Source organism: Petaurus breviceps, unplaced genomic scaffold, assembly GCF_028583685.1.
Source record: "Petaurus breviceps papuanus isolate PSGF00001 unplaced genomic scaffold, PetGlider_PUasm1.0 38, whole genome shotgun sequence".
In the NCBI taxonomy this organism is placed as follows: Eukaryota; Metazoa; Chordata; class Mammalia; order Diprotodontia; family Petauridae; genus Petaurus; species Petaurus breviceps.
Window position 1 is genome coordinate 70518330 of NW_027186304.1, and position 26260 is coordinate 70544589.

Here is a 26260-nt window from a genome sequence, read left to right on the forward strand (position 1 = left end):
TGATGGTGGTTGAAGATAAGGGAGATAATGGCATGAGCAAAGGTGTAGAAGTGAGAAGGCAGAAGACGTATTTTGTGGGAGGGCAAACAGACCAGTTTGTCTGGAGGATAGGGTGTGTAAGTATGCCACAGAGTCCCTGTTGAAGTTACCTGAAAGCAGAATCTTCAAGGCAGCATTTATTAACTGGAATATTTTCACAACATAACAAGGACGCATGAAACCAAGTTTTCCTTGGTCCTCATATCTTGTAATTTCTAAGCTGAGTCCCATGGTAGCCAGTCTGCTCCCATTGCTGCAGTTCCTGGGAATGATTCAGTTGTGAGAACAAGCCTGTTTCTTAGATCTTCTGCTTTCATGTTTCACCCAAGAAGACACACTTGCCTTCTGTCCCTCGGATGTTTCAGACTTTTCCAAATGCTTCCTTTGTTGTCCCAAATCAGGTAGCATCCGTGACCTGGCTGCCTGTGTATGGTATTAGTATGTGATTTCTCATATGTTGGCAATTTCAAACCACTTACCAGTAGAAATCCAGGGAAGACATTCCACTCTGGGTAAAACCAGGCTCCCTCAGAGGAGCTGCTGGCTAATCTTTCTCCCCATCATTTCTCCTTTTTTACCTTTCCTTTTCCCCATTTTACCTTCTTCATTTCCCCTATTGTCTTTTCTTTCCATTTACCCCCTTATTTCCTCCTTTACCTCTTGACTCTTTACCTCTAACATAACTTTCTCTCTCCCAATTCTTTTCCCTTCCCCCATTTACTTCCTCTCCTTTCTTCTTTTTCCTCTTTATCCTTCTCTTTTCTCCCCTCTCCCCTTTCCTTAGTTCATGTAATATAACTAGAACCTTAGAGAGTCACAAGCCTGAATGAACTTTCTGCAACTACATAGTGTTATGCCATCTACATCATGGTACTTAGTAAATATTGATGGGCATTATATTGAGTAGCAACAACAAATTTCTATTACTAAAAATTGTGGGATGCAGGTATCTTTTTTTTTTCTTAAGAGTAGAAGAAAAGCATTTTAAAAAGTTAATTTAAGTATATAGAATGAACTCTTGACCCTTGGGCTTTAGGAACCCTAGTGTGGTCAATTTTTATTCCAAATGAAGAGGCAAAACAGCATAAAAAGTTGTCTGTATACCTTCATCAGCTTCCCGGGTTTTTTCTGTGTTGAATAGGGAAATTTCCTAAATATTATCTTCTGAACTTGGGCTTGGCAACAAAAATTCACAATCCCTGCTACCAGAGAAGCTGAGCCTAGTGGATCTCTTGAGCTTGGGAGTTCAGAGCTACTGTGGACTAAGCTATCAGGTGTTTGCATTAAGTCTGGTATCAAAATGCAGAGTCCTCCAGGAGTATGTCAAAGCTCCCATGCCAGTGAGCAATGGGAATGGCCCTGTGATTACCACTGTACTTTCTGCCAGGGTGAGATAGGGAGATCCCATCTTAATGATAATGATAATAATGATGATGATGATAATGATAAGAGTGATAATCTTCTAGAAATTACCTTGCCCATTCTTCATAGGATATTTAATTTCAATAGATATAAATAATTAAAAAGCTCCCCTAAAATCCTTCTAAGTGAGGTTTACTGTGGGATGGAGGTGACTTTAAATCAAGCAATAAGCAAAGTGTCTACTATGGATTAGGCACTGGCGGACACAAGACAAAAAAACATGCACATGTAATTACACACAAAATATGTACTAAATTTTTTTTTCTAAGTAAGGGGTTTGGAGGAGAGTCATCAGTAACTATGGGAAGCAGGAAAAAGTCTCTTGGAGGAGCTGGTATTTACATTGAGCTGTGAAGGAAATGATAGGGATTCTTCAAGGAGAAGCAAGTAAAGAAAACCATCTATTGGGGTTATCTTATGCAAACGGAGATAGGAGTTTATCTGGAATACAGGAATAATAGGGAGTAATGTATATATTATGGCTAGACATGTATTTTGAAGGTCTTTATGTGTAAAAAAAAACAGAGGAGGTTTTTTGTTTGTTTTTAACAGTAGGGAGCCACTGAAGCTTATTCAGCAGGGAAGTTATGTTGTCCTGTACGTTAGAGATGCTACTTTGGTAGCTGGCCATGTGGAGGATTGATTTGAAAAGGGAGGATCTAGAGGCAAGGAATCCAATTAAGAGGTTATGGCAATAGTCCAGGTGAAAAGTGATGATAAGACACTAAAACTAGGGTGGTGGCCATGTGAGTGAAGGGGATATACTTGTTGTGGATGTAGAATCAACAAAATATGACAATTAGCTTTTGGGAAGTGAGCGAGAGTGAAGAGTGGAGGTGAATAAGGAACTGAGTTGAGAAAACCTAGGGAACTTAAGAATTGAAGAAGTCTGGATGATTCAGGAAGGTGCTAGAAATAGGGAAGTTAGGAAGATAGGAGTGAGTTTTGGGGAAAGGTAATGAATTTTGAATTAGACCTATTGAGTTTGAGATGCTTTGCATACATCTATTTGGAAATGTCCAATAGAGAGATGCAGGGCTAGATATATAAAACTAGGAGGTATCTGCATAGAGAAAATGGAAACCATGGTTGCCAAGGATATCACAAAAATAGTCATGTCTAGCAGGGAAGGTTCTGGACAGAGCTATAGCAGTACACCTACGTTAGGAGGCAGAGCATGAAAGAAAGATAACTAAGCAGTATCAGCTAGAAATGTAGTAAGAGAATTTTGAGGGAATGTCAAGGAGGGAGAAGGTGAAGTTAAGAATTTTCAAGTTCATTGATTTCTGAGATACTTCTCTAGGTAAGAGAAGGGGAACAGACATTTGAAAATGTATGTGATATAAAAATAAGAGCAATAAAAATATGAGGTTTAAAAGGGATACTAATAATTTTCAAGAGAACAGCTTCAGTGAGCAATGAGTTTGAAAACCTGATTTGAAGGGTTAAGAAGTGTGTGTGAACAGAGGAAGTGGAGTCAAGGAATGTAGACACCTTTTTCTAGGACTTTGACTATGAAAAGGAGGAGGGATATACCTTGAGGCAGTGACTGGTTCCAGTGAAAGTTTTTTAAGGATTGGAAGAACTGTACATTTTTGTAAACAGCAGCAGAGAAGGAGTCCATAGATAGGAAGAGATGGCAGGTATAGATAGAGGATGATTTTTTCTGGGGCAGTCTACTGGAGCAGAAAGGAAGTTACCTTGGATTGTTGAAGGCTTTATCAGTTGATAGCAAACTCTGGCAGGTCCATGGAGTTGTAGATGCTGTATGATCTCTTGTCAGGTGTGTCATAGTGGGGACTACTTATAGCCTTATGGATTAGTCCTATACAAACTAGCATAGACAGGGTCTTCAGTCTGTAGAAGAGTATACTACTGTAAACTTCACTGCCTTTCTCACATTGATTGGTATACTTCTGGCCTAGTTCTAATGAAGTTTACTTTTGTTCTGCTGTGGCACCAGCAGGTCTCACCTAGACCTAGTCATTCTGAGGGCCTAGTAGTTAAGCAACCTGGCCATTATCCCTAAGGGAAATTCTTTTCAGTGCAAATCTGTTTTCTAGGCTTCCCTTACCCTGACAGAATATCTGTGTGACTGTGGCAATTTACTTAAGTCACTGACCCTCAGTCTTTTTTTTTTTCTTTTTTCTTTTTGGAGGGCAATTGGGATTAAGTGACTTGCCCAAAGTCACACAGCTAGTATTGTGTCAAGTGTCTGAGGTGAATTTGAACTCAGGTCCTCCTGACTCCAGGGCTGGTGCTCTTTTCACTGTGCCACCTAGCCACGCCCTCCCCTCCCTCGATAGTCTTTTTTAATCTAAAATTTAAAAAATGCATTAGATTAGTTCTAATGTCCCTCCTAGTTTTAAGATTATATAACTGTGTCCCCAATTAATTTCTAATTCTGAAATAACTGATGTGTAATTCTTTATGTACAGTAGGCACTTAATGGAAAGGGAGGAATATAGTTGAGATATAGTCAAGACTAAGAGAATATTTAGTTATTTGAATTAAAAACCAAGAAATTTTAGAATGTCATTTTCAACATAAATATAAACTTTTAAAACAAAAGCTCAAGGTTATATAACCACATCTCCCTATGTGTATCATTCCCTTCCCCCCCTCCTAGAGTCATCTGTTATAACAAAAAATGAAAACAAGGGAAAATCAGTTATGTAAAACTGCACAATAACAAAAGGAAGTCTAATATCTAATGTTCCACATCCTCTATCTACCCCCTCTGCAAAGTAGGGAGGGAGGTGGCTTCTCATACCTCTTTATTGAGTACAAAATTGATCATTATAATTTCAGAGCATTCCATTTAAATTATTTTGTTGGATTTTTTTCTGTTTACCTTATTGTAGTTATATATATTGTTTTTCTAGTTCTTTTTCTTTCTTTTCATATCAATTCATATGTCTTTACATATTCTCACTGTTCATTGTTTTTTACAGCATAGTAATATTCTGTTTGTGTAATCAGTCAAGCACCACTTATTGTGTGCCAGGAGCTATGCTCTACTCTGGGGATGCCAAGAGAGGCAAGAAACAGTTTCTGTTCTCAAGGAACTAGGAGTCCAATTGGGGAACATAATACGCAAACAACAATGTGTAAACAAGATGCATACAGGATACGTTGGGTTAATAAACTGAAGGTAGATGCTAAGATTGGGAGAACTGGGAAGATGGGGCTTTAGCTGAGACTTAAAGGAAGGCAGGGACTTAAGAGAAAAATTTCAGTCATGGAAAACAGAGAAAATTCTCAGAGTTGGGAGACAGACTGTCTTATGAGAAGAACAGCAAGGAGGCCATTGTTACTGGAGGCCATTGTCACTGTATTGCAGAATGTATTTGGGAGAAATAGGATAGTAAAGTGTAAGAGGGCTGGAAAGGCAAGAAAGAGTTAGGTTATGAAAGGCTTTAAAAGCCAAATAGAGGATTTTCTATTTGACCCTGGAATTGATAGAGAGCCACAGGGAATTTGTTGAATGGGGGGATAACATGGTCAGAACCTGTGTTTTAGAAAGAACAATTTGATGACTGAGTAGAGGATGAATAACAGTGGTGGGAGAGAGACTTGAGCAGGCCAGCTTACTTTTAGGCTATTGTAATAGTCCAGGCATGAGGTGATGAGTTGATAGGTCCCACACCAGGGTGGCAGAGAAGAGTGCATATATGAGAAATGTTATGAAGGTTGTGTATGACAATTTGTTTAGCCATTCTCCAGAAATTGGGCATTTACTTTGTTTCTAGTTCTCTAATATAATTGAAAGCAATCTAGAAATGATAATTTATTTCATAGGATCTTAGAGCTGATAGGGACATTGACTTTTATCTAATCCAACCTATACTTCAATCAGAATTTCCATTGCAGTATCTCTAGTGGTTCACCCACTCAAGTGATACTTTATTGTGATAGAGAAATCACTATCTCCTTCAGGCAGCCCATTTTGCTTTTGGATTGCTGTAATTGTTAGGAAGACTTTCCTCATATGGAGTCAGATTCTGCTTTTCTATAAAGTCTGACCATTGCTCCTTCTGCCCTCTGAAAAGTAGAACATGTGTATTCCATTTTCTACATGAGATCCCTTCAAATACTTCAACTAAAACTTTCTAGTTCCTTTTAGTTTTTGTCTATATGGCCTGGTCTCTACAATAAATATTTCTTTTATACTTTATGATATTCTTCCCCTCTTCAAAAGAACACAACCTCTTTGACACAATCATCTTATAGGGATCATGTCAACATATTTCCTTTTATATATTTTCACTGTCAATATTTAAGCATATCTTTTAATGAGATGTGCTTCTCTGTAATTATTCAGAATTCCCAAGTCCAAAGGCAGCTTTAAAATCATCCTTTAGGAGGATCACTAAAGCAATATATCTTTAGAACTGACAAAAACACTTTCCTTACACTAGCCATTCAAGTGATAATATACCATTTCTATAAAAATTGCTAACAAAATATAGGTAGTATCTTCATATTCTCTAATTGCTTAATTGTAGCCACTTAAAAAAAAGTCTATTGAGTGGATGTTGAAGATGAGATGGAAAGTAAATCATACAGCAATTTGTGTTGAAATGGCACAGTTACACAGTTCATAGAATACTACCATTTTATCACCATATTTAAGTCTTTTCCTCTTCCACCCCCTCAAACTGAGATCATGGTTATAATGGATTCCATTACAGGTAAAAGGTCTATGGCTCAACTATTGAGCCACTCAAACTCTTGGCTTTTTTAATTGTGACCATTAAAGCTTTAGTACTTTTATCTCACAAAATTGATATCATTGATGTAAAATGTGTGCTTATTGAAGATACATGTGTATTTCTGTCCTTCTGTTAAGAGGAGCAAATCAGCCATTTTTTGCTTGAAGTTAGGCTTTATATAGATCAAGGCATAGCATCGTATACATTGTATTCACTTTTAATCATTTAGGAAAAAACACAACCTTATGGTACATGATCATTTTAAGGACAATTTTCCAAAAATAAATATCTTCAGAGAAAGATGATTTCTTTTGGTTAGCACTTTTATAATGGTTAATTGAAAAGAGTGTTGGGTGGGGGGTGGGGGGAGTGAGGGGAAGGGTGGTTCTCATTAGATTTAATCTTTTTTCCAGATCTTCCTTGAACTCTAGGGAACTAGTCCTTTGATTCTAATACTGTGATTTATAAAGAGTCTCAGAAAACTTGAAGAACCATTCATTTGTCCCTGCTTAACACGTAGTCCTGTAAGTGTAAATTAGGGTAATTGGTGGATCCTGTCCCTATCATCTGGTCTGGATGGCACAGAGGAAAGAAAGAAAAGCAATTGCAACAATTGCAAAGGGGAAACATCAAAGTATAAAGAAAACTCCAAGAGCAGAGTGAAGGTTAAATGTTCAATGTTGAAAGGTACTTGGTTCTCCTGTTTTCCCCCTCTCAATACACTAGTGTGTCATACTCATCAATTATTCATATTGCTGTGAACAAACAAGGTAAAACGTCTCTAGAAGAGATGTATAATGAAGACATCTCAAGAAAGTGTAACTACTTAACCATTCTGTGCACATCTTTCTCTATGGTAAAAATAGATTAGCAAGTAATTGCTGGGGCTGTTTCGTTTCTTACTTTCTGTACTAATACCTATGTGATTGTTGGATGATATTCAGATAGAAACAAAAATATGACTTTAAGAACATTTTAAATACAACTTGTTATAGTCCAACAGTTCTCAAACTCTATTAAAATCTATCCACACAAAGCATTTGTGATCTAATATACATAAGTAGGCTTCTATTCTTGCCCAGCTGTGTAGATTCAATTATAATAATTTTCTCAGTTGCATAACATTGCTGTTTGTTTATTACTGCGTTATTAGTCAGTGAATGAACCTCCCTCTTTTTGACCCCTTAACAGTGTTTATAAAATACTTAATTGCTTTAGGATCTTCTGTTTCATGTGCAGTTCCAGCTGGAGAGAGTCATAGGGATACAATCCTCTTTAAATCTTAGGATGATTGCTTCTGATGTACAGTAAATTCAACCCTCCTTCAAATGAATTTGTGACATTTAACTTTACTTTTGGTTATGTTTTTGTATTTTGAGAAAAAAATAACTTTCTTTTTTCTTATATTAAAAAAATAACCCAACTCTTGGGTGTGTATTTGAATCTTGTGCTTTGTATATTGTAGTGTAATTTAGCTAAAAAAAATTTGAATTCTTAAGTACTTTGGGTATGAAAATTACTCATAACCTTTAATTTATCATGAGCCAGTTTCCCTCAAGATCTTTTGCATTTCCTTTGATGCAAAAACTTGGTGATTAATTAGTCTTATATAAAGGCATCAATTCCTATTGAGTATTGGATAGAGTCCTGGAGTTGGAGTCAGAAAGCCTTGGTTTCAAATCCTGCCTCAAAAACTTCCCAGCTGTGTGATTTTTGCCAAGTCACCTTATCTTTCTGGGTCTTAGTTTTGGATTCCATGCTTTCTAAATAGGTGTTCTTATGAATATTGTGTGATTCATAGGGAAGGGAGGAATGGGACATTTATTAAATGCCTACTGTGTGTCAGCCACTGTGAAAATTTCTTTAAATACATTATCTTAGGCCACATACTTGGTGCAATGGATGGGATCAGGAAGACATCTTTATGAGTTCAAATTTGGCCTCAGACATTTACTAGTTATGCGACCCTGGGCAAGTCACTTAATCTTGCTAGCCTCAGTTTCCTTATCTGTAAAATGAGCTGGAGAAGGAAATGGAAAATCACTCCAGTATCTGCTAAGAAAACCCCAAATGGGGTCATAAAGAGTTTAAGTGAAACAATTGAACAACAACATTCTATGTTCCTTCTCTACTTAAAAAGCCTCATGTAAAATGAAAGAGTTGGATTCAGTAATCTTTAAAGTTTTTCTCAATTTTATGATCCTCTTGGAATAAGAAAAAAATCACTAATACTTAATCAGGAATCAATGAATATGGTGACTTTTAGGTCACTTATATACTGAAATCTGCTCACTGAAAGATTAGTAGTCTGACTTCAAATATTGAGAAGAAAAAAAGCCTTACCCCTAAAGCTAGATATCTGTTGAAAACCATTAAGACTATTAAATCTGTCTTGAGATGTGGAACCCTAAATCTGTTTTTCTACTAAATTTCAAAATCTTCAGAACAAGGTTGTCAAAGCCAGAATTTCTCATAAGAAATGCCTGATAAACTCCATATTATTCTACTTATCAGAAGTAGGAGGGAACTTGTCACTTACATTGTTTTAATATAGGGATGCCCTCCACCCAATGTTGACATCTTGTTAATTTTTATTGGTTCTAAATGCCTCTCTGTTGGGGAAACACTTGAGATAATCATGCATTTCTTCAGATATGCATGTTTTTGCAGATCATCTTATAAGATTATCAAAGGTACTGGCTTACCAATAATAGGACATACTTTGAGTGGTTTTTAAGTTTTTCATAAATGGGGATGTTATGCCAGCCTAGCAACATTTTCTCATCTGGGCCCCATTTTGATAAAAGGTTTTTACAGCAAAGTCGGGTATCATTTGATCATAGTGATTACATTTTCTTTTTTTGAAGCTAGTTACTCTAACTATAATGTTATGTACTAACCAAGGAGCCAAAACTGTACTTTTGTAGAGCCAGTGTGACAGATTGAAGAGCACAAACCCTAATAGAAGTCTGCAGATCTGAGTTCTAGTACTGTCTCTGCAACTAATAAGCTTTTTGACTCTTGGAGAAATAATTTCTGCTTCCTGATTTTTGTTTTCTTTATTGTAAAATGAGAGGGTTGAATTCAATTACTTTTTTGTGTGTGTGAGAGACAATCAGGGTTAAATGACTTGCCCAGGGTCACACAGCTAGTACTGTCTGAAGATGGATTTGAACTCAGGTTATCCTGACTGCAGGTCTGGTGCTCTACACATTATGCTGCCTAGCTGCCCCTGGGCTTAATTACTTTTAAGGTCTCTTCCCACTCTAAAAATGTTATGGTAGGGACGGCTAGGTGGCACAGTGAGTGAGATCTCCAGCTCCAGAATCACGAGGACCCAGGATTTGTTCTGGCCTCAAATACTTAACACCCACACAAAATGACTGGCTGTGCAACTTTGGGCAAGTTAATTAACCCCAATTGCTTTACATAAAAATGTTATGGTAAGGAGCTTCTCAGTTATTAGGTAAGATGACCCTCAGAGACAGAGCCTGTTGTTGCAGGGACCCCACTCAAAGTCTTTATGGGATAATAGAACCCAAACTACAATGGGATAGGATAAACCAGGGGTAGGGAACCTTTGACTTTGAGGAGGCCAAATATAGGCTTCTAAGTCCTTGGGGTGCAGTCTTTTGACTGAGTCCAAGTTTTACAGAACAAATCCATTTATTAAGGGGATTTGTTCTGTGAAGATTGGATTCTGTCAGAGGGCCAAACTGAGGATCTGGAGGGCCACATTGTGGCCTTGAGGTTGTGGGTTCCCCACTCCTGGAAACTATCAAGTTTGATTAAACAGTGTTGTCTTCAGCTATTGGCCCAAATTTACGATTGCTATTGGTAGATTAATTTACTCCTAAGGAGTGAAGTACAACTTTTTCATTCTTGAAATGAAGTCTGATCAGAAATCACAGAAGCAAAGGACCTTAAATACCATTTAGTCTCAACTTCACCTGGATGAGAATCCCCTCTATAATATGTACAACAATTCATCATCTGGTCTTTGCTTAAAGACCTCCAGCAAAGGGAAGCAGCCCCTTATACTTATGGATCACTCTTTTAGTCAGTTTTTCCTTACCTTGTCTATACCTCCCTCTTGGTTCTGCCCAGTAAGACCAGGTTTGATCCCTTTTCCAAAGGACAGGCATTCAAACACTCAAAGAGTGTTTCTCTCTGTCTTCTCTTCTAAGCTGTTTTACCATCATAGCTGCCCTCCTCTGATTACCCAGCTTATTAATTCCTTTCTAAAATGTAACACCCAGGACTATTTGCTCCAGATTTGGACTTATCAGGGCAGAGTATAGTGAAACTATTGCTTCCCTAATACTGGGCATTATGTCTGCTTTAACAAAGTCTTAGATAGTATTAGGTTATTATTTTTTATTGTCATATACTGTTACTTCATTGAATTTATTTTTTTTTCCAAGAAGTGAGGTTTATTAAATAAAACAGATTCAAAGCCATACATACAAAAATGCCCCAACCTCAAATGCATGGCGATTTTCACATACTGCTTTTTTACTGGAGGTAAAGAAGCTTAGTTTAGTTATCCCTCAAAGTGAAATCACTCATAGTGGTGATGGTTCTTACACATCCTTCTCGGTCAACAATTTTTTCCTTGGACCATAAACCTAGCAATTGTGTTCCATCGGTGGCCTCAGCCTTAACATGGCCAGTTGTGTAAATAGTTGATGTGTTTCCTGAGGGATCAGTTCTAAACGTGATAATTCTTTCTTTATCATCAGCCAAGTCATAGTAATTGCAGTTCTTCAACAGTTTAAATCTGTGATAGAATTTTAAAAAGTCAGCTACCACAATGAGATAAGAAATATCCACTTTTGGAATGAAAGGCTCCAAAGTGTACTGTCTCAAAGTCCTGTTCAGTGGTTCTGTCACATCCTGTAACATTTCCAGGCTTGGTTTCTGACTCTTTTCCTGCAGCTCAGTGATGTTGTCTGTTAAGAATCTTATTTGGCTGGCTGTCTTGGCCTCCCACTCTTTCTTTTGCTCCAGGATTTTATGTTCCTGGATAGCCTCTGTCTTCTTGAGCTTCTGATAAAGCTCACTGAATTTCTCCTTTATCTTCTCTAGAATAAGTTCCTCCTTTTTCATTTTCTTCTCCTCCCCCTTCATGTATTTAAGTACTTTCTGAACTTTTTTGTCAAATATTTTTCTGAACACATCTCTGTAGTCATTGCATTCGACAACCCATGACAGAGGTCTCTTTCTGCAAATTTTTGGAATTTCTGAAGTTTTTTCAGGTGGTCATCCAAGTATGTCACATGTGCCTCTATTTCTTCCCTGTATCTCAGAGGAGCCACAGCAATGGGCCAATGTGTGTGATATCTGTGCTCCTCCGATATAAAGCAGGTCACACTCAGTAGAGTCTTGTTCCGATCACAGAACTGCTTCTGTTTTTCCTGGTGTATCTCACACATGCCTTCCCCTTCAGGGTACATGACCATGTCATGTTGAAGAGTTTTCAGGTGGGAGAATTCCCAGCATGAATTGCAGCATGAAGATGAAGAGGCTTTCTTCCAGAAGCAGTGCATGCAAATTTTATGTCCATAATCAAAAACAACTGACTTAGTCATTGCAAGGCTGCAGTTAACACAGGCAAACCTTTCAAGATCAATACCAAATATCCTTGGAAAGTCAATCCCAAGGATTTCAGCTGGAAATTTTGGGTCAGAGGAAGCACACACCCACTTCATTGAATTTATAGTTCACAAAACTCCCAGATACTTTTTGGAGGAACTCTCTAAGAATGCTTATTCTAGGTTATATTTGTGAGGTTGATTTTTTTTAAAACCCGAATTAAGACTTTTTATTTACTCTTTGTAAATTCTTAGATTCTGTTCAGTGGTCTCACCTGTCAAGATGTTAATATGTTAGTTGTCACTTCCAGCTTTGTGTAATTTATAAATTTGATATGTGCCCCATCTCTGCCTTTAAAACAGATAGGGCCCTGGAGTACTTAGGAATTTCCTTCCAAGTTGACTTGATACTCTTTGGATCTGGTCATTCAATCCATTTAGAGTTCACTTGACTTATTTTTTAAGCCCATATTTCATTTTTTAAAATAAGAGTAGCCTAGGAGGTTTTATCAACGTTCTGCTAATATATCTTCTGCTTTTATGCCTCCTATATCTTAAAATATTCCCTCCTAAACTCTCCTACTCAGAGATCCATTTCCCATTAAAAAACAGAAAGAAAAAAATCAATTCTACAAATTTAATCTCTTCATTAATTGGATACAATGAATATACACAGTATCATATACAGTGTTCCATGGCCATTGAGAAAATTCCCCTTCTCCCCACCTCTCCAATGAAAGAAAGGAAGTATATTTCTCATCTTTTCTTTGAGACCAGTCTTGGTCATTTAAGTTATACTGCTTTCAGTTGTTTTTTTTTTCTTTTCATCCTTTCTTGTGAAGGAATTTAAATACTAGAGAAGTCTGCATTTTATGTTAGAGGGAATAAGGAGCCACAGAAGTTTCTTCAGCAGGGAAATGGCATGGTCACCATACCAGTGCTATAGGGCTTACCAATTTGGCAGCTCTGGGGAGAAGCAGTTGTAGAGTGTATGGACTGGAAGCAGTCAGACTAATTAAAAAGCTATTGTAATAGTCTAGTTGAGAAGTGACGAAGACTTGATCTACATTGGTAGCTCCATGAGTGGAGGGAGAGGAGACAAATGTGAAAAATGTTGTAGAGGCAGAATTGATGAGACTTGGCAATGGGTTAGATATGGTGGTGAGAGTGTGGGGAGTTGAAGATGATTCTATAGTTGAGAATTGGGGTGTCTGGAAGGAAGGTGGTATTTTTTACAGAAGTTAGTAAGACAGGTAAATTTTGGATAGGAACCTGAAGTGACCTATAGCATGTCACTATCCCCAGCCTCCAAACTCTTCTGACTTTAAGTGCCTGAAGGATAATGTAATATGTTTTTATTTTGAAATGTAGATGAATCATACTTTCAGTCCTTTGTGCATCTACTTGGAGATGTGTGTGTGTGTATGTGTGTGTGTGTGATCTTTTTCTATTCTTTTGGTAGGTCCTATGGGGCAGCAGTAGGAACAATGGATGAAAGTTGCATAAACAAGATTAAGTTCATACAAAGACAAAACTTTCTGGCAACTATAGTTGAGATTCTTAACTTGGGGTCCATAAACTTAAAAAATATAACTGGATTTTTAATATAATTGGTTTTCTTTTCAATTCTATGTGTTTTATTTTATGCATTTTAAAATATTCTGAGAAGTGGGTCTGGCTTTACTAGACATGACACAAAAAAGGTCAAGAACTCTTGAATTAGAGTTTTATATAAGTGGTTTCAACTGCTGAGTCTCTCCTTCATTGAAAGTCTTCATACAGAAGCTAGATAAATTACCATTTGTCTGGCATGTTATAGAAGAGATTCATGTTCAAGTAAAATCTTATTAGTTGGGTGCTGGGTGTGGAGAATACTAATGCAAAATAAAGCTCCTGTTCTCAAGGAGCTTGTAGTCTATGAGAGTATACAAAATGATAAGTAACACAGGATATGTACAAAATAATATAAAATGATGGGGGCACAAACTGGGGTATCAGGATTAACCTCTTGAAGAAGGTAGCACTTTAGCTTAGCATTGGAGGGGATCTAAGGATTGCAGAAGGTGTAGGTAAGGAAGACAATGCATTCCAGATTGAGGGTGGGGGGTGGGAGGATAACTTGTGTAAGGTAATGGAGGCAAGGGATTGGAATGTTGTGAACAAGTGAAGTGTTGAGTGTGTGAGAGTCTTGGATTAATGGGCTCATACTTCCTTTGCAATTATAGTATAGGAAAAAATTAAAAGAAAATATTTGAGAAAGAGCTTAGAAGTTTCTTCTTTTTTTTAAAGGCAATTGGGGTTAAGTAACTTGCTCAAGGTTACAGGGCCAGTTATTTCTGGGTGTGGTGCTAAGTATCAGAGCCCAGATTCGATCCCAGGTCATCCCGATTCTGGGGCCAGTGCTCTTATTCACTGTGCCACCTGGCCACCCCTGAGCAATTGGGGTTAAGTAACTTGCTCGAGGTTACATGGTCAGGTGTTTCTGGGTGGGTGCTAAGTGTCTGAGCCCAGATTCAATCCCAGGTCATCCTGACTCTGGGGCCGGTGCTCTTATTCTCTGTGCCACCTGGCCGCCCCAAGAAGTTTCTAAAATAATATATGTTTACATCAGGGAAAGGTAAAGTCTGTTCTAAAGTTAGCCAGGCAAGGAATAAAAAAAAAAACAAACCCTGTTTTAAAATAACCTGGTAATAGAAAGGAAAGTTGATGATCATCTACAGGGCCTGATGAAGATAAGTGAGAACAAAATTTGGAAGCAAATTTAGGTTATCTATATCCTTGTAGGTTCTGAGAAAGAAACCCTATTCCTCTGGTGCCTTCATACTTACCTCCCCCACCAGTATCTCACTTGTAACTCCCTCTCAACTGAACAGCCCCCTCATTATCCTTGCCATCTACTGCTTAACCCTTTAGCCTACTGCCACAGGTAGAATACCCTGCTAATGGGTAAAAATGTATTTCCTGCTATCCAGCTCTGAATGTAATGTACCATAGAAATAGTTTTATGTATTATTACCAGATTCTGTAGTACTATTAGGACAATGCTATATCTTCTGGATGCATTATGGGTTATATAGGTTTTGTTGGATTGGACCCAGTACTTAACCATCATATATAGCATTGTTTTACAGAAAGATATAGTTGGGATATTTTGTGACACAATCCATTTGTATATTGTGAATAACGTGCTTTTATTGCTTGTAGCTCCTTTTTCCTTTTCTCTTTCCTTCTTTTTGAAAATCATATACTAGCCAGGTTTGTACATATGGCGTATATCCTAGTATTATGCAGTAAAATAAAAGGTAGTTTAAAAATTTTGTTTCTAGATGGGAGAGTATATTCAACAGAATTGCATCAGTTTGCAAAGATTGGGAACATATGAATCATTAGAAACTGATAATTTGACATTACCTGTCATGTTATCCAGCATTGTTAACAGATTGAGGTTCCAGAAGTATAATTAGGTTAAAACATGATTAAAGCAGAGTCCTGTTTAACCAGGTCTGAAAGTGCTGTTGAAACCTGGAAGAACAGCACACCTGACTTAATTTCTTAAAAATTTACGTCTGCAACTGCAAAAATATATGTAATTCCTCTTGATGCTGGCTTTTAGATAGAATGATAGAATTTTAGTGCTGGAAGGGAACTTACGGATAATCTAGTTTAGTGCCTTAATTTTCCAGAAAAGGGAACTCAGGCCCAGAGAGGTTGTGACTTGCCTAAGATGTTATAAATATTTAGTGCTAGATCTAGGATTGAAACTCAGATCAGATAAAAAGTGATTTGAGTCATTTCACATACTTTTCTCTTTTTAACTATGATGAACTGAGGGGCTGAATATTGTCTCAGGATGCTTCTTTCCCAGGGATGTGATTCTCATCTGTTATTAGGCCTTAAGTTTTGGGTTGTTAGTTCAGTCTCCCTTAAAGCAACAGAAAGATTGCCTTCTTGCTTTTCTGTACTTCTTCCACTGACATTCATTCTTCCTAGATTAATTCAACATTCTGCTACTTTACATAACAGATCTTGTTTGTTTATTCTGTCCGTTTTAATAAGATATGAGCATGGAATTTTTAATGTAAATATTTAGTATTTATAGCATATTTTTCTCTTAAAATCTTTTTAAATGCATTGACTTGTTTTTATTTGCAATTTGAATATTGGACACGATGTTTAAAATCTTAGACACTCTCTAATTTTAAAATTCTTTAAAATTTGTTGAAAAGCTAGAATTGGTTTTTAAAATATTGAGCTATAAGCCCCTGTGAAGCTTATTTTAAAATACTACTAGTGCTAAGCATCATGCATGCTTCTTTTAATAAATGAGAGATTTTAGGAATGTCTTGTGTGATAATATCAAATGTTAATGGCATTGATTAACTGTCAAGCAGTGGGAAATGATGAGAAAATGTCTACTGTAAAATTAAATAGCATTGGGGAAGGCTCTACCATGCCTTTGGTCAGGGAGGTGCCTAGTCCTTGTAAGCTGTTGTAGGGGTATTAATGTGAGCTCCAGGTTTTTTTTTTTTCACATGATTAAAGCAGGCCATCTGTTCTTTGTTAAATGTTTACAAAAACAGCTTTTCTCTAAAAGATTTAAGGAGATGTAGGTTTAGTAAACACTGTAATATTTCTGAGCACCTTTTTCACCTTATTTCAAATACTACCAAAACATAATTCTGTTGCATCTCAAATAGGATTAATATACATTTTGTATTTAATCTTTATTTTGTGGAAGATTAAATTAGGTAACAAGATGTTATGTTATAGTCTTGTTTATTTTATTTTAAAGCTATTAAAATGCCTTGTGTATTTAAATAAACAGATAATTTTTAGATTTTTTTTGTCTAAATCTATAGCATGCTCCCCTTTTCTTATTTGTAAATGGAAACCCATGTATCTCATTTAAGACCTAAGATCCTGTAACGTGAGGTGATCCTCTACAGCTTAATGAAAGGTACAAATACCTGGAAATAAGTCTAGATTTTCAATTAGTATTTATTGATAGACTTCCTTCTTTGCTCTTTTCAATCATGTAACTTTTCTTCATTTTCTTCAAAAGAGGCATCCGCAATAGCCTGTTTATCTGTGTGTGTCTTTTTGCGTGCGCACACGCACACAGACACACACACACTGTATATTTCATGTAGTTCTGTCTTTTGCAGTAAGACATGAATCGTTCCTTTTTCCTTTGATATTAGGGAGCAATATGTAGCAGAGAGTTTAAAAACACACTATAGTGAGACCAACATGAGTTAGGGAAAAATGTCCTAGATTTGGAGCCAAATCATGATAACACTTCTATTTAGCTGTGTCACCTAGGGTAAATCACTTAACCTCTATGTGCCTCAGTTTCTTCATAAGTAAAATGAGGAGGTTGGATTAAATGATCTTTAAGGACCCTTCCAGCTGTATGACTTCATGCTAATTCAGACACATTGTTGTACTCTGCTCCCTTCCCCCACTTACTTTTCTGAATTCCTGACCATTTCATTGGTAGCTCTGTGGAAGTTTATCTTAACACTATTAATAGCATAAATAAGAATGTTCAATCTACTTAAGAGAGAGCACTATTTTAAAGCACTTTTTTAGTAACAGGCACCAGGAGGTGTGTTAATAACAAAATAGTCTTATCCTATTCATTAGAACAGAGCTTGGAAAATTGTGTCATTAAATAAGTTATTTTAGGTAGCTTAAAGTAATAAACTGTATTTCTTGAAACATATTTGAAATAAATTTCTGACTTCTCAGTAGCCGAGACTTATCTTTTCAACAATTAGGAATAGTAAGATTATGGATTTTTTAAAGAAAGAAAATGATATAACCAAAGGAATAGTAAATAATTACCTGCTGTATGTAAGTCACTGGGTTGGGAATTAAAAAAAAAATCTTGGCTCTCAAGGAGCTCGTATTTGCTGAGGGGTATGACTAGTACACAGATAAGTGAGCACATGTTAGTTTGAGGAGTGAGTGAGCCTAAATAATTGAGGGAATCAAAGAAAGCTTCATAAAGTAGATTGTTACCAGATCTGATTCTTGAAGCAACATAGGATTCTAAGAGTCTGGGATAAAAAGAAAGTACATTGTAGGCATAGATAATTTTGGGAGGCATCTAGTTTAGACAAGAATATATATTGTGTGGAAGAGAATAAATATAAAAACATAGTCAGAAGCCAGAATCTAGAGAGTCTTAAATGGTAGGCTTGAGGAATTTGTATTTTAGCCTAGAAGCAGTAACTGGTAGCCATTGAAAGCTTTTGATTAGAAGAGTGGCCTGGTCAAATCTCTGCCTTTATAAGATTATTTTTTGAAATTTTGAAGAATTAATTGGAGAGTGGGGTGGCTAGGTGGTGCAGTGAATAGAGCACCGGCCCTGGAGTCAGGAGGACCTGAGTTCGAATTCGGCCTCAGGCACTTAACACTTACCAGCCGTGTGACCTTGGACAAGTCACTTAACCCCAATTGCCCTGCCTTCCCCCCTCCAAAAAGCAAAAAAAGAAAAAAAATTAATTGTAGAGGAGGATAAAATGGCAGACTCAACACATTGGGTGATTGCTTGGGTATGGGGATGAGGGAAGAGGGATACATAAAGGATGGTTCCAATGTTATAAACCTGGGTATCTGGGAAATTGATAGTTCCATTGATAGAAATAGGCAACTTCAGAGGATGGATGGATTTGAGGAGAAATATGATGAGGTATATTTTGGCCCTATTACTGAACTAAATAATTGCAAAGTAGAAATCATCTCACATAATATAAGTCAAATCCAATATCTTTCCATTCTCTGTCATTTTGGGGGTTCTCTTTTTTCCTTCTTGTTTCCCATCATTCAATACCATAGCTTTCAGCTACCACTAAAACGTGAACAATGGAGATTTATGAATTGAAAGCCTTAATCTTAGGATCTGGGGAATCTGAAAGAACATATTTTACAGGTTTGGAAACAGAGAAACCAAGAGGTTATGGTGACACAGGTAGTTTTTCTGTCACTTAGAAACTGATTTTCCTTAGTCCCACAATTTTATTGCTTTTTCCACTATGTTAGTTGTCTTTATAGTAGTGGGATCTTAACCAAAACAAATGCAAACTTTTTGAGGCACCACCTTTTGAAGTTCTAATTTTAGTGATTCTCTGTTTTCAAATTTGACCTGCTCTATTAAAATCACTAACCTTTCTGTAAATAAGCCAGTAAACCTGGTATCTACAGACAACTTCTCCCTTTTTTTAGGTATGTAGGAAAAGTGTTAAAGTTGGGATTAGAAGTTGAAAGAGCTAGATTCCTATTGAGGACCAGACGAAGTCACTCAACCTCACTGTGTCTCATCTGCAAAATGAGGGTTGGACTAGGTGATTTCTCTAACTCTAAAACTAACATCCTATGATATTATGAAAAAGAGAAAATACTTTCTGCATCTCACAGGAATACTGTGTTGGGTTTGGTTTTCTCTTGGTTAAGTTTTCACTGGATAAGTGGTGAGAAAGAAGGAAGAATTCAATGTAACTTTTTAAAAACCCCCAACAAAACAACACACAAAAAAATCAATGCTTGAACTTTAGCCCATTGTTGCCAAGTGTAGGTATATTATTTTAATGATGATTAATTAAGAGTTGCCAGAAAAAATGATCTGTACTATGATAAGAATTATTTGTTGCTGGGATCCAGTCTTTCAAGTGATCAGAGTATTGCATTATTGTATTAAAAACTTTTGAATGGGCTGAGGTAGGGGTAAGTAAATGATAGATCCTTACTTTGAGATCCCTGACTTTATAAAATTAATGGGCCCCACTATGAATTTATTATTTTTGATTAAATTTAAGGATAAGCAAAAATTTTGTCATTTCTTGTAAAGCCCTTTATAGGTAAGTATGGTTGTGTCAATATAAAACAGCACCTTTATTTTTTGACATCTGTTTTTAATTACTGTACAGTAATTTTGTTTTTAGGCATATAGAATTATCTTTAATCAAATGAATTTTCTTTCTCTTATTAATTACTTAATTTTACTATATGGTTTTTAATTTCCCCTCTGTTTTCTCAATTAAACAAAGTAGTACCATGTTATAATCACGGAAGACAGAATTTTAAAATGGGAAAAATATTAAATCCTAAATTATTTTGATGGAATATTAATATAGTAGAGGCTAGCTAGAATATATAATTGGACCTTTCAAGGTTATAATAAACTCATTTCTATTCCTGTTTGTCTCTTTTAGCATTCTCCATCGGAACCCTTTCTAGAGAAACCGGTGCCGGAGATGACTCAGGTTAGTGGACCGAAGGCCCAACTAGTGAAGAGTGATGATTATCTGCCATCTGTGGAGCAACAGCCGCAACAAAAGAAGAAGAAAAAGAAAAACAATCACATTGTTGCAGAGGATCCCAGTAAAAGTTTTGGTCAGGATGACTTCCCTGGTGGTAATGACAGCCAGGAAATAGCCAGGAACTCAGTAGATGGGTCCCAGGAAGAGAAAAAGAAAAAGAAAAAACCGAAGACAAAAAGAGATCCGAAGGAGTCTAAGGAACCCAAGGAGAAAAAGGAGCCTAAGGAACCCAAGACCCCGAAAACCCCTAAGATCCCCAAAGAGCCAAAGGAAAAGAAAGCAAAAAATACCACACCAAAACCCAAGTCTAACAAAAAGACAAGGTAAGTTGAAGGGGGAAAAAATCATTGTGGGTATCAGTGATACAGTTTTGGAATAAATAAAAACAATGTCACTTTAAGAATCAGAGTATGTTAAGTGGAAGAACAATGTATTTTGATACCTTTTTATTCTACTTCTCTTATTCTTAATATGAGAATACTTATATGAAGGACAGTGGTTTAATACTACCTACTCCACAGGCTTGTTGGGAAGTAAGCATTTTGAAAATCTTACATTTTCAAATTTAAGTTGCCCTTGATTTTATTGTCAGTAATAATTTGTGGTGCTTAATTCTGTTGGTGCTAATATGTGCCTAGGAGAACCCCATGAATGAGAAATGTTGATTTGGACCATTTTAAGGACTAGAAACCCTTTTGTATTTCAAGGCTAAACTTTTTATTTAGCTCCTAAGTAGTTGTAGCAGGAAATATGTATGCTATAAAAAAATGCAACCAGGTTAGTAGCATTATTTTTTATTTTTGCTGTTAGAGACCAGAAACCTTATTTTCGGCAATCATGCACATTTGTAGTGGGAAGGAGTAGAATTGAAGAAGAAAGGTCACTACATTTCACTAAGCCTTTCAGTTCTGTTTCCTAGTAGTTGGAACAGGAGAATTAATTATCTCCACTTGGCAGAGTAAGCCTTTCAGGGGCAAAGTTGAAATCCTAGTGGGCGATGTGGGAGAAATCAAATAGCAGTTATCTATACTGTATGTGCTCAAGAATAGCGTACATTGAAGGTTCTAAAGACCACCATCCCAGGTCCTGCCTTAAATTTTTTAGGTATAAATACTCACTCAATAAGGAAGGCTGAGAGGAAAAGACATTGAAGACTAATTTTTTCATTTGTACTGAACATTTCTTACAACTGTTCTGAACCCATTCCAAACATCTGAATCTATTTTTCAGGATGTGGCTAATGTTAGAAAATATAGCTTCCAGATGGAAATATGGCCTGTCTTTGTTAATCTGGATCTGTTTGCAAACTCCACTTTAAAAAGTTGATATTAACAAATCAGCTTTTCGCTCCACCCCCCCCCCCCCCCCCCCCCAAAAAAAAGGCTTTCATTTTTGGATTGTCTGGGAGTTTAGGTACAGATAGACAAATAGACAAAATGAGTCCCCTGGCTAACAATTCTTGGTAAATGGGATAAATTGCATAGCATGACCAAATTATTGTATGAATCTTTAAAATGTTTCTCAGCTAAAAAGCAAGCCTCAAGTGTACAATTATAGAAAGGGTTTTTGACACGAATACATCTCATGAGTAAGGTAGCCCCTCTACTGTTACAGTTTGAAATAAACTTAAATGAAAACTAAATGACTTTTTAAAAAATTGCTCATGGTAAATTTCCATTTTGCCAAAATGAAGTAATTGCATTTAACAGATTGTTCATTCAAATAGATAATATTTGCATTTAGCTATGGGCTCAATGTATTGGTTTTCTTTGGAACCATAATGCAGCCTCTTAATTTTGTACCTTTGAGATTTTATTCTGTTATAAATATTATAAAATATTTCTGATTTGTGGCACAGTTTTATTGGTATCTACTTGCAGAAATCTCTTATTTTTTTTCAAGAAGCCAAATCCAAGATTTGTTTCTATATCCTGTTACATTAAAATTTTTCAGAGTCTATGTTTTAAAACAGCCATACATCATTTGGGAAGTAGCACTGCATAGTAGGGAAAGAACTGGCTTCAGAACCAGAAAGACCTGGATTCAAGACCCTCTTCTGACACATATTGACTGTATGACTCTTGGGCAAGTCACTTAATTTCTCAGTGCTCTAGGCCAGTGGTATCAAATTGCAATAGAAATCTGTCCCTGGTGGCTGCATAGTGACTTAGAAAACCAAAAATTAACATTATCTATGTTGTATTGTTTTTATTTATTCTGTTAAACATTTCCCAATTACATTTTTATCTGGTTTCTGGAGTGAGAGTTTGATACCTGCTATAGGTAACTTTCTAAGACTACATTCCAGGAAAGATTGTAGCCTGTCTTAGTAAGAGAGTTTCCTCACCTGGGAGTTCCCTATGTCAATGAAATCATAGGTCTAGTCATTGGCCTATCCATCTGATGTTTACAGAATGCATTATGAAATAGCTGAGACTTCTGTCAAGATAACCCACAAGTGTTAAACTAGTCAGGGCAATAAATCCTTGCATATTTCCTCAGTTCCTCTGCAACTATTCAGCACTCCTACTTTATGCATGTTTCACGTCCTTTATTTTAAGAAGTGAGGTTATACTAACTTTCTTTACTCATCTATGCTAAATAATTTGAAGAATAGTTTGGTGGCAGATATTAATGGTTACCATAGAAAATAAGCTAGGTTTGCCAGGACTACTTTGGGGGTTTTGGAATCAAGTTTCAGTCACTGAGGAGACAATCCACAATCCCTTGATCCAGTAGATAACAGACCTAACATTTAGGAATTTTTGCCAGGCATATAACTTGTTCTTTTCCCATCCAAAAGACATGAAATCCACTGTAAATTCTGAGAAAAATTACTACCAATGTGAAAATTAAATATTGAGGGCTACTAATCACTGAAAGTCTAATTTGTGTTTAGTATTAGAGTTGTGTCAGGAAGAAGAGGACATGTTTGGTTCTTTCTAGATAGTATTGACACTTGTGATGGATTATAATGACTTTCTTTTTCTCATAGTCAGTGATTGTAATAAGTGGTAGGTTTTCTTTTGCCTTAAAAGTAAATACTGAGTGAAATACCAATCAGGAGAATTGAGCCACTGTGGCCCAATAGGATTTACCTTTGTATAACCAGTGTGGGCACAGTGAGGTTTTTTTTTTTTTTTTGCTTGTTAGTTTCTTTTGTTTGTTTTCTTTTTTCAGTACCACTCACCTGAGTTAGCTCTGGTGGCTTTAAACTTTTAGAAACACCTGCTGACTTAATGAGGAAAGTATGTTGGTAGAGAATAATTCCTGGGAGACTTGCTTGTCTTTAGCAGTGGTGCAGATGGGAAGAACGATGCAGTAGCATGGTAATTGAATGAAGATTTTAAGTGAATCAACAAACTAAATCATTCATCTGTTGAATGGTGTTTCTACTGGTCAGATGAATTGAATCTGTTGCATCACAATCTTGCTACTGTGTTATTATATCAAGGAAGAAAATAACATCCCCAAAGTAGGGATAACCAGAATGTGTACAACTAAATGTGAATTCTGAATAGCAGAATAATTATGTAAATTGAATATGCGGTGATGAAGGTAATAGGGGGTTTGGGTTATGTTAGTACTCATGTTGAATTGTCATCGTAGTTTGCTTTTAAGCATTGAATTAGAGCAGTGGCAATTTTGTTTTTCAAAATGCTATGTGATACCAGCTATTTTCACTCGTGAATAAGTTAACTTAATGAATTTGTTTATACAGAAAATAATTTTCCTGCAGATGCCTAGAATAAAGGAACTATAAAGACATAAAATGATAAATGCTTTCTGAATACTGAAATCTTTCTCTTAAGAAATTCTTTATTTCGAAGTGTTATTTTTGAGATTTCCTAAATTACTGGTCTTCAATTGGTAGGACATGAGATTGATAGGGGGTTTATAGAAATGGTGATATCCATACACACTACACTCATCTAGTCTCTGTCATCATCAAATGAATGACTATGATGTGACTAGATTGAGCCTGGTTATGTGTCGTTTATGTGGAGAAATACCTATTTAGAGTTAGGAGGGTACATTTCTCTTCAATAATTACATCTGTGACTGTGTTCTCATCAGTTCCCATCTTGCATTTTTTATTTTAAACTAACCTGCCCAGATTCTGTAAAAGGAAAGGCTACAGAAAGCAAGGTTTTTGGTTTTTTTTTAATTCTTTAAGGTGAGAAGAATGTGAAAAGTTCCCACATTTGATTGGAATCATACTTCATTACCTTAAAATCCCATAATTGTGTCATCAGTTTGGATACACCTTCCATTGACATATGGCATCCTCTCTATGATTTAGTAGGTAGTCTTGGAGAGATGATACAGCCAAAAAAAAAGGAAAAAAAAAAACATCAACCTGTAGGATACCTGGTTATGAGCCTCTCTGAACTTAGTTAGAATGATCATTAGTCAGCAGATATTCAGTCCCTCACTCAGCCACATATTCATTGTCTTTCCCACCTGCTAGAACTTGTCAGAGCCTTTCCTCTGTTAATATGATCTTTGAGAAGTCAGAATCACTACCATGCTCTTATGAGGCTATTAGTAAAGTAGGATTTTGATGTTCACATTTTTAAACTGTAGAAATCAGAAAAGGCCTCCTCAAGGTAGTTGAGCTAAGCTTTGCTTTTTTTTTTTTGTCTTTTTCTTTTTTCCACTTAATAGAATTTTATTTTTTTCCAATTACATGTCAAGATAGTTTTCAGCATTCATTTTAAGATTTTTAGTTCCACATTTTTTCTCCTTCCCTCCCTCCCTATCCTGTCCCCTCCCCAAGAAAACAAGCAATCTGATATAAGCTAAACATGTTACGATTATATTAAACATATTTCCACATTAGTCATGTTGTGAAAGAAGAATCAGAACAAAAGGGAAAAAAAACATGAGAAAGAAAAAAAAAGAAAATATGGTTTGATCTGCATTCAGACTCCATAGTTCTTTCTCTGAATGTGGATAGTATTTCCCATCATGAGTCTTTTGGAGTTGTCTTAGATCATTTTATTGCTGAGAAGGGCTAAGTCTATTACAGTTGATCATTGCACAATGTTGCTATTCTTGTGACAATGTTCTGCTGGCTCTGCTCACTTCACTCAACATTAGTTCATGGTTTTTCTGAAGTCCACCTGTTAAGCTGAGTTTTGAAGGAGTTAAAGAATTCTAAGAAAAAGAATTGAGGAAGGGAGTGAATTCCAAGCTGGGGGGTGGTAGTGATGGTGGTGGTATGGAAGACTGCCTATGTCTATGGTACAGAGACTGAAGATAGAATGCCATTTAAGTAACAGCAGGAAGGTTCATTTGGCTGGACCAAAAGGTAAGTTAGAGTTAGATTTTGAAGGGATTTAAATGTCAATCAGAAGAATTTACATTTGATCTTAGAGTAATAGGGAGCCATTGGAATTTGTTGAAGAAGTGAGTGATATGATCAGACTTGTGCTTTAAAAATATCACTTTTGACGATGTGTGAAAGATGGTTTGGAAAGGGGAGAGACTTGAAGCAGAGAGATCTAATAAGTATAGTAAGAGACTGTTTCAGTAGTCTAAGAAAAAAGTTATGAGCGCCTGAGCTAGGGGGAAGGCCTTTTGACTGGAGAAAAGGGGATGGATTCAAGAAACATGAAGCTAAAAACAACAAGATTTGGCAACTAATTTAATACATATAGGGTGAAGTAGAGTGAAAGATAACCCCCAAGACTGCAAACCTATGTAATGAGGATTGGTGATATATTCCTTATTTTCAGTGCACATACTGTTAAATAAATGTGCACATTCCTTTAAATTATAAGAAAAAATTCTATGAAATGGTTTTCTTCATCTCTTGAAGGAATTTGTGCTTAATATAATTATATATATTTAATAAGTATTTTATATATATAAAACTAACAGGTTGGAAATGGGAAACTGATGAAAAATTTTGATTTGCCTACTGAAACTTTGGAAAATGTTTTCACATCAGATAGTTGCTCATGCCTCCCTCCAACCTGGTCTTTTCTAGCAAAAAACAAACAAACTCAAAATATTCCTTTGTGGTTAAGATGAGGAAATATATATATATATAAAACTTTATGATTCTGAGAAAAGCCTATAAATAACACCTTGTCCAATTTATATTACTCTTACCGTATTTCCCCGATAATAAGACAGTCTTATTATTATTTTTTTTTTT

The 26260-nt window shown here is 36.2% G+C and overlaps 1 protein-coding gene across 4 annotated transcripts in view; it reads left to right on the forward strand.

The window, feature by feature from the left end:
• Nucleotides 1-26260, forward strand: part of CHD7 (chromodomain helicase DNA binding protein 7) — a 251575-nt gene that overhangs the window by 125645 nt on the left and 99670 nt on the right. For all 4 annotated transcript variants that reach the window (XM_069099999.1, XM_069100000.1, XM_069100001.1 and 1 more), the window contains one exon: nt 19987-20417. In XM_069099999.1, coding sequence (XP_068956100.1) covers nt 19987-20417 — 431 coding nt within the window. The remainder of the gene's footprint in view (nt 1-19986; nt 20418-26260) is intronic.